Here is an 8,991-nt window from a genome sequence, read left to right as displayed (position 1 = left end):
ACTTAACCCCAATTGCCTCACTAAAAAAAAAAAAAAATACTAGTGGTTTGACATTTCTTTCTCCAGCTCATTTGACAGATGGGGAAACAGGCAATCAGGGTAAAGTGACTCATGCAGGGTCACACAGCTAGTATCTGAGGTCAGATTTTAACTACTTGACTCCAGGAACTGCTCACTGCATCTGCCTATCATATTACACTCACTGAAAAGCCAAATGGAATTTTTTTAAAATCTGAGAAGCCGGAGTCAAAAGTCCCCTCAACCTGAATTTATAAGTGTCCCATCGAGGCAGCTAGGTGGCACAGTGGATAAAGCACTGGCCTTGGATTCAGGAGGACCTGAGTTCAAATACAGCCTCAGACACTTGACACTTACTAGCTGTGTGACCTTGGGCAAGTCACTTAGCCCTCATTGCCCCACAAAAAAAGTAAAAAAAAAAAGTGTCCCATCACATCAGAGGCAGGAGAGAACTTCTAAAAAAGGACCCTACTGAGAAGTTCCAAGAGTCCTGAACCCACAGGACCAACATGGTATAGAATCCCAGATTAATTCTACTTCCTTCCTCTCCTAAAGCCACATTAAGGAGCAGGGTTGTTGGATCATAGCCCAAGCTTACAGGTAGACAAAGCCTAGAATAAAAAAAGGGGGGGGGGGCGCGCCAATATTGAATCCCAGGATATCCTGGGCTGGGTCCCCAGGCAGTCTAGACCAAGGACAGAGGCTGGGGAAAACCCTAAACCCCTTTTTTGTATCTCCACTCACAATACACCAGGCACCAGGACATTGAAGGTTTAAATGAGCTAGTGAATTCTAGAGATCCACTTTGTCAAACTCCAATCTAACCTATCAGGAGTGACAAACTATTCTGGATGAAGTTTTTATACCCTGGAAGCAACCCAACTTTGAGGGTAGGGGATAGCTGCTGCTACATCTTATAGCCCTCAAATCCCACTATCTTCCCTTCGCCCAGTTTCCGGCCTAGCTCCAAGCTCCTACGACTACCTCTGTGTACTCAGAGCCTACTCAGCTCCATAGAGATCAAACAGATTTCCCTCAGTCCTAGAAACTAGCCCAGGATGACTTAGAGAACTCGGTAGGTTTGGGCAAGGAATGGATCAAGGGTGAGAGCCATAGGTTAAGACAAAAGGATTTTTTTTATTTAAAAACAGCATGTATAAAAAAAAAATAAGATCTTCTTGAATCCTCCTGTACAGTATTACACTTGATAAAACCAGCAGGCTATGTGCTGTTTGAAAACAGCCCCAGAATCTGGAAGGCGCGCGCGCACACACACCACATATACATCACCATCCAGAAGGGTTATATACAAAGCAATGCCCCTCCCCCAACACCCATGGAAACTAGACACATGTGTGCAGGTGAGGGGAACAAAGGCAGTCCGTCCAGGAGCTGCAGACAGCTGTCTGGCCCAGGTCCTGCTACTCCATGCAGTGTTGAGGCACGTACAGAGCAGGGATTGGCTGCCCCCCCCACCCCTTTCCATCCCATGACACATACAATACCAATCCCCACCCCCAGAAGGTCCCCAAGTTGGAGGAGAGAAAAGGAGAAAAAGAAAACCAGGACAAGCAGCCATGGAAAGCCGGGGTGGGGGGGGTGGGGGGGGGGGGTGAAAGACAAAGGGGGTGCGGTGGTGACAAGCCAGGAACCAAATAAATAAATAAATAAATACATAACATTGACCTCCAGGTTAGGATGCTTTTTTTTTTAACCCCCCCCAAAAAAAAGGGGGAAGGGAAAAAAAGAAAATAACTTAAAAAGACAAAAATTCAACAAAAAAATTCCAAACAACTACAATCTTTTTTACACTAATGTGCCAAATGTACACACACATTTACAGTTTGTTTTTTTTCTTCTCCTGCTGAGTTGCATTGTCTGTGCGCTGTTTTGTTTTGTTTTTTCTCTCGAGGTCTTGGCTTTGAAACATTAAGTTAACAACCAAGGAGGAAGACCAGTCAGTTCTAAAGTTTTACTAGAAGAGGCAGAAATCAGGCAGGTGAGGTGGCTCAGTGTTTGGCCCCACAGCTTCTTCCATGGCACCTTTCTTATGGATTGAGAAGGGAGTGGGGTGGAATTTGGGAGGAGGTGAAGAAGAGAGAGAAGAGGGAACCAAACCCAGGCAGATTTTGAGAAGCAGCAGGTAAAAGGGCAAATTCCAGTCTTTCTCCCAGCACAGCCGGAGTCACCACAGAAGGCACTCTGAAGAGTTGGAAGGGGTGACAGTGACGAAATACAATGTCATTCAATTCAGTCCTATCCTATTTTCCCCCCCTCTCCAACCCTCCCTCCCCCCCTTTTTTTCCTCCAACCCTCCCAGCATTCAGTAGAACTCTATAAGTTAGGAAATCAGTCTCAGCCCAGGGCTGAAGCCTCCAGGATCCTGCAGTGTTGGGAAACACTGGTAACCTGGGGGAAGTGGTACGGGGAAAATCCTTAGAAATTGAGGCCCAGGCCACCTGGGATGGAGTAGTTTCTCCTAGTTAGGAGGCAGCCTCCAGGGAGCTTGGGTCTGGAATGAGCTATGAATTGTTGTTCCTGTAACAAGCAAGGCCCTGCTTGATTCCAAGAGTCATTGGTACTTGGGAAGTGGGAGAAGGGAGGAAGCTTCCCCTGCCTCTCTGCCCCTTGAACATCGATGAGGAGGTGGAGGGGTGGGGTGGGGAGCCTGAAGAGAAGCTATTATTTGCTGGACTCTGGCATCAGGCTGTGTAGGTGGATCTCTGCTGTCTCCTGGGGCATGAGCACATCTTGCATCCACGGATGGCTCTGGATCTCTTCAAAGGATGGTCGATCTGATGGTCTCAGAGCCAAGCACCACTTAATGAGATGCTGACATTCTGCATAAGGCAAAGGAAGGCAGGTGGTGATTAAGAGGAGTGACAACTTGGCTTAGCAATGCAGTCTGCCCGCTTGGTTATAGAGGACAGGTATAAAAAACCAAATCTGGGTGTGGTGACCCCCTCAGCCCTGCTGAGGCTACCCTTACTGGAAGATCAACCCTGTTTGTTCTTGACTTAAAAGGTATTAATTAACACCTGCATCCTTCAGATGCCTTAAGTGGAAAAAAATCTTTTTAAAGTAGCATCTTCCCTTAAGTCAATCATTTCCAAATTTTTATTTGTATAAACTAAGCTAGCCTACAATTCCACCCCCACCCCCCAGAAACAGGAAGGACTTTAGATGAAGCACCAATAAGATTAAATTAGTCATTCACAGCAGAAACATTGCTATATCACAAACAGTTAATAACTTCAAAAGACAACTCAAACCACTTAAAAAATCTATAAATTGCCTTTAAGTCCCTTTACTCTGGCACTACCTCAAGAACCGAAAATATCAGGCCTATGTTCAACTAGAAGAATTTAAACTTTCAAATAATCTAGGGTGTTGTACGTGGTTTTCTTTCCCCCTTAATACACTCACTGGTATTAAGGTGACTCACTGGTGCTAATGAACAAACCACATGGGCTATTCCTTTTAGTTCCAAAGAAAGAAAAACAGACTAGTTTCTTCCTGGGCCCAGGTATGAAGTATGAATCACCAGTCTAGTGTTGTAACCATCCCTGAGGTCCCAGGCCTGTTCTGAACCATCTATATGAGAAGCCTGACAATATATCCATTTGGCTTTCTTACTCAGATTCAAAGATTCCACCAGTTCAAAAGGGAATGGAGTTCTTTTATGAACCTATACCTAAATGTTACCTGTCTAGAGATAAGACATTCATACATATACATACTAAGCTGTCTAAACAAAGTTGGGTGGGGGGGGGGGTGTGTTTTTTTAAGTTACCTGAAGAGATTCTTTGCCTGAAGAACACTTGACCCCGGATAATTTCCTCATCATGTTCAAAGGGAATATCGCCACAGACCATGTCATACAACAAGATCCCCAGGGACCACACTGCAGCAGACCTGCCATGGTATCGGTGGTAACGGATCCACTCCGGCGGACTATACACCCGGGTCCCTGCAAGAGACGCCATGGGAAATCAGTAGGGAAAACAGGCTATATTCTGTTTTCAGTCAAAAAGAAAGAATGGTACAACATAGTTTCATACCAGACACTGTGGGTGCTAAGTGTTTGTTAAGGATTAATAATGGAGAGTAGGTAGGTGGCTCCTGGTATTTCCCGGATGTCTAACAATAAACTAAAGTTCTTCAAAAATTTGCTTCAAGAAATAAAGCTTTTTTTTGGGGTGGGGGGAAGGAGAGTGTGAGGCAGTGATAGACACCAAAGAAAAGGCAGACCACTAAATTTATAAGCTAGAACACCTGGGGAGTTTGAATCCCAGCTCTGTTCCTTTTGGGGTTACTGAACCTATCATGGCAGAAACACATATATTACAAACAATAACTTCACCAAGAGACAAGTCGGACCACTTTGAAAATCTATGCTGACTTCCTGAGTAGGGTGGGGGGAGGGAAGGAGAGAATTTGAAAATCAACATTTAAAAAAAAATAATTAAAAAAAAAGAAAATCTGATTGCTTTTAAGTTCCTTTCCACTGGTACCATTATCAAGAACCAAAAACATTAGGCCTACTTTTAAATATAAGATTCTAAACTTTCAAATAATCTAGGATGTATTGTTTCAGATTTCAATAAAAAACAATCACCTTTTTTTTTTGTTTTTTTACCAGCAACCTTGTGCTGAAGTAGATGTATAAGTAAAAATCTTCATTTTAAAAGACAGGGAAATTGAGGATCAGAAAGATTGTCATTTGACCACATTCTGAGAGCTGGTAGGAGGGACCCCCTTCTGGGCCTCAGTTTCCTCTTTGGTAAAAGGACATTTGGATTCCAGAGATCTCTTAAACCCCTTTCAAATTTAAATGCCACAGTCTGGAGTCCTGGTGTTCAGGAGGCCACCCATAAAAATCATGGTAGGTCTTAAGGAATCAAAGACATATTTACAACCAACTAGTCTTAAAACTAAATTCAAATGTTGCCCCAAGACTTGACTCTCATCCAAATCGGTACACTTCCATGACATCAGAAATTGGGCTCCCATGCCCTTGTAAATACTTTTATGCCCAGAGCATGTGCTTAACCTAAGCCCACGCCCTCTTCTTTGAGCTACCACCTCTCCCCCCTCCCCTCCTCCTCCTCCTCCTCCCCAGGCAGGAAGAGTAGGCTGAGGTCAGAGCAGTTGGGCTGGTTTCTAGGCCACGTGATTCCTGTTTACAAACTTTGGGTTGTAAAAAAAAAAAAAAGAAAGAAAGAAAAAAAGAAAAGAAAAAGCACACCCCTGCTTCTTGCTCACCAGGGGGCAGCAGAGGCTTGGAAAGGTGGGAGGGTCCTGCCAGCCATTAACTGTGAAATACAAAAAATGCAGCCCAGGCCCAGCATCTTCCAAGGGCAAATAAACACAAACCGCAAGGCCGAGTCACAGGTTTTGAAAGTCAGCAGTTTGTTAGCTTAAGCCTCTCAGATGATTACCCACCCTCCCATTCTTTGATGTCAAGTGTAGGGAAGCTCCCACATTCCTCCCTGCAGCAGAAAGGACCAGCCCCAAACCCCTCCCCTCACCCTAATGCCTCTATTTGGCACCGGGAGAGGGGGGAGTTTGGGAGATGAAGTGAGAGGGGGTGGGAGTGGGGAAGAATGAACTCATTTTAAAATCTTACAGATCTTATTTCACAACACTCATCCCTGGACCGAAAAACAAAAACAAACCACTACCACCTTTACCAGCAAAATGAATAATTTAGTGAAATGACAAGAGAACAGTTTCTCTTTCCTGCTCTGACTCTGCTAGATCAAAAGAAAAACAAACCCAGACCACCCACAAGAAACTACCAGAAAATTCCTCTTCTCTCCAAAACCCCCTTTGCTCCTTCCCCAGGCACTCTGTATTCAACACCCCTCAATGCCGGGGAAACTGGGTCAGGATTTTAAAATCTGGGCTATGACAAGTCAGGTTTGGGTTGAACCCAGTCTCTTTATCCATAAGGAAAGAGACTGACCCAGTGAACTGGGAAGGTTAAGGGGGATCCGTCGGCCACAACTGAAATTCTTGCTACAAGTATTACAGGATCAACAGACCTGAAACTTGCTGCTTTCTGGATAAGCTCGCCAAGCCTAGCTTATCAAAGTCCTAAAGGCTAAATTGGTCGGTCTTCCCTAAGCACACAAGGGGAGAACTTCAAAGGTTTGGCTATCTTTCTCGCCCCACCCCCTCGAAGCAGTTCCTTTGCAGCTAGTCCCGATTTCTTCCAGCAAGGCAAGATGACCTTTGGGAAAAGGTCGGGGAGAAAAGCAGCCCAGAAGGTCCCTTAGGATAGGGACAGCTCCAGGTCAGAATAACGCTGCCGAGTCTAGGCAGCACCTGCCTTCCCAGCGTCTCCGAGAAACCCCACTCACCGTCAAAGTCAGTGTAGACTGTGTCCTTAAGCAAAGCCCCGGATCCAAAGTCAATCAGCTTGAGCTCCCCCCGGCTCAGATCGATGAGAATGTTTTCATCCTTGATGTCTCGGTGCAGTACCCCGCAACTATGGCAGTGCCTGACGGCCTCCAGCACCTGCCAAAAGAAGCTTCGAGCCAGCTCCTCCTGCAGGGCTCCCCTCTCCGTAATGAAGTCAAAGAGATCCTGGACAGGGTCCGGCCGCTCCAGAACCAGGATGAAGCTGTCGGGCCTCTCGAACCAGTCCAGAAGGCGGATGACCCCGGGAAATCCCGAGCTCACTTTCTTCAACAGGAGGATTTCCATGGGCACTCGGTTGCCATTGGGCTGTGGGCAAGATTTACGGGAGTCAGGAGAGGTGGGCGGGCACGAAGGGGAGACACACGGGGATAGAGACACACGCTTATCTCCCCCCAGAAAGACAGCAGTCCCAGGCACTTACCAGCTCCCCCCAGTCTGAGATCCTATCCCGGTCCACGTGTTTGATAGCGACCTGCAAACCCCCAAAGAGAAGGACCTCAGGTTACCGCCAAACCCACTCACCCAGACACTCACCTCGGCTAAGGATCTCTGTCCGCTACCCCCGCCCACCCTAAGCCGGGGCTTTGGGGAAACCGGGAACCAGGCAGGGCTTTGGGGGCAGAGTTCAGGGGAAGGCTCCCCAGCGTTTTTGGAGTCCACTTACCGGTGCGCCATCTGCTAGCCGGGTGCCGGAGTAGACAGACCCAAAGCCGCCGCTGCCGAGCAGAGGGCCCACCTGGTACTGCTTCTCCAGGGGCTCCTTTTCTTTCCCTTCGCAGGAAGAGGCAGCGTCATCGACTATTTGCAGCGGCCCCCTCCCCATCCATCCACCCATCCACCCATCCGTCCGTCCGTCCGTCCGTCGTCCATCCTTCCACCCATCTATATCCATCAGTCCCTGCATCACCTCCTCTCGGTCCGTCCTTTCCTTAAGCGTCCTTCTCCTTGCCGGCTCTGCCGGCGTGCACCCTCCTCCCCTCCCCAACCCCACCGTCCTCCCTTCCCCGTCGGTTCGGTCCGGTCCAGGTCCCCGCCCTCCACGCCGGGGTGGGTCCTCACCGGGAGGCAGCTTGGCCGAGTGCAGCTCCACGCAGGGCCCGGAGCACAGGTGAGCCAAGGAGTTGATCTTGGACAGCAGCATCCCCGGGTACAGGGGTGACAAAACCGTGGAGCGGACGCTGCCGGGGCTGGGCGGAGGGTGTGGGAGCTGCCGGGGATTGGGGTGGGGGCGCTGCCGGGGCGGCTTGGCGGGATCAGTATGCTGCAGCAGAGCCCGCGGCGCTGCGGTGCGGAGCTCGCCGCTGCAGAAGCCGACCCGTCGCTGCTGCTGCTGCTCTTGCTGCTGCTCTTGCTGCTGCTCCTGCGGTGGCTGCTGCTGCTGCTGCTGCTGCTGCTGCTCCTCCTGCGGCTGTTCGGACTGCTGCTGCTGCTGCCGCCGCTGCTGCTGCTGCTGCCGCCTCCGTCGCCTCTGCCTGTGTAGCCGCCGCCGCCGTCCCTGCTGTTTCTTAGACTTCTTCCGCCGCCGCCGCCGCCGCCGCCACCGCCGCTTCTGCCGCCGCCGCCGCCGCCGCAGACGCCCGGCTCGCCCGGCAGCCAGGAGTAAAGGGGGCGTAGCGCGCGGGAGGGGGGGGCGCGCGGGCAGGCGGGCGAGCGGGCGGGGCCTCTCCGGGAGGCTGGGCGGGGTGGGCGGGGGCGGGGCGCCCGGCTGCCGAGTCGGTGTCGTGAAGAAAAGGGGGGGGTGGGGAAAGCAGCTGGGAAGGAGAATTCCCCACCGCACCGCCGGCACGACTAAACCCCGCCCCCACAGGCCGCCCCCAGCCAACCAGAGCCCAGCAGATCTGCATAAAGCAAATGCCCCGCCCCCAGTGCCCCCTCCCCCCCACCGTCAGAATGGTAGCTACGCCGCCTCGACGTGGCGGGAAGGAAAAGGCGCCAAAATGGAGGGGGAGGGGCGAGAGAAGTGCGGGCTCAGAGAGGAGGAGGCGGGAGCAGAGTGCAGGGCCACGGGGAGGAAGGATGGGGAGGGGCTTATCAATTCAAACCCAAACAATAACAAAAGCCATCAAAGGAAGCCTGGGGTCTACCCACCTCCCCTACTCTCTCTTTCTTTTTCTCTTTCTTTCTCTCCCTCCCCCTCCCTCTATCCCACCTTCCTCTCCTTTCCCTCTTCCCTTCTCTCCCTCTCTCCTTTCTTTCCCTTTCTTTGGCTCTTTTTCTCTGCCTCGTTCTCGTTCTCTATGCAGTAAGAGGCTTAGGGTCAGGCTTTTGCAATAGACCAAGTTCGGTGACGATTACATCTATCAGTCAGGGTGGCAGTGGAGAATGGGGGAATAGGGGGTTGGGTATGTAAGTCGAGCAGGGTGGTCGAGGGGAGTGTCTTTGTGTGTGTGTGACCTCCATGCGTGCTCTGGCCGGTTCGGTGGACGCGGGGTTTTGCACCACATGAGTCTTCGGTTGAAGGGCAAGCGCCCGGTGGTGCGGGTGAGGGGGTGGAGGGTGGCACTGCAGGGCCGTGAGTCATGAAAGGAGTGGGGATGTCTCATAGGT

At 50.3% G+C, this 8,991-nt stretch overlaps 1 protein-coding gene across 2 annotated transcripts; it reads right to left on the bottom strand.

Annotated features, from left to right (window-relative positions):
• Positions 1-2,328: 2,328 nt before the first annotated feature.
• PIM1 (Pim-1 proto-oncogene, serine/threonine kinase) lies at positions 2,329-7,790 on the bottom strand. Of its 2 annotated transcripts, XM_043999759.1 has the most exons (6): positions 7,504-7,790; positions 7,109-7,215; positions 6,866-6,916; positions 6,384-6,750; positions 3,812-3,988; positions 2,329-2,858 (listed from the first exon to the last, which is right to left on the bottom strand). In XM_043999759.1, the coding sequence occupies exons 1-6, from the start codon at positions 7,583-7,585 to the stop codon at positions 2,701-2,703; spliced, it is 942 nt and encodes a 313-aa protein (XP_043855694.1). In that variant the 5' UTR covers positions 7,586-7,790; the 3' UTR covers positions 2,329-2,700. The 2 variants fall into 2 exon arrangements, with proteins under 2 accessions (XP_043855694.1, XP_043855693.1); XM_043999758.1 differs by lacking the exon at positions 7,504-7,790 and having other exon boundaries at positions 7,109-7,466.
• Between the last annotated feature and the right edge of the window lie 1,201 nt (positions 7,791-8,991).

This window comes from Dromiciops gliroides, chromosome 4, assembly GCF_019393635.1.
Source record: "Dromiciops gliroides isolate mDroGli1 chromosome 4, mDroGli1.pri, whole genome shotgun sequence".
In the NCBI taxonomy this organism is placed as follows: Eukaryota; Metazoa; Chordata; class Mammalia; order Microbiotheria; family Microbiotheriidae; genus Dromiciops; species Dromiciops gliroides.
The sequence above is the reverse complement of the archived record's forward strand: the minus strand, read 5'-3'. Positions and strand labels throughout refer to the sequence as shown.

Coding starts and splice junctions, on each gene's coding strand:
- PIM1 (XM_043999758.1), bottom strand. CDS start 7,348: ATGCAGGGACTGATGGATATAGATGGGTGGAAGGATGGACGACGGACG. Junction 6,917..7,108: donor GGCTAGCAGATGGCGCACCG/GTAAGTGGACTC, acceptor GGGGGTTTGCAG/GTCGCTATCAAACACGTGGA. Junction 6,751..6,865: donor TCTCAGACTGGGGGGAGCTG/GTAAGTGCCTGG, acceptor TCTTGCCCACAG/CCCAATGGCAACCGAGTGCC.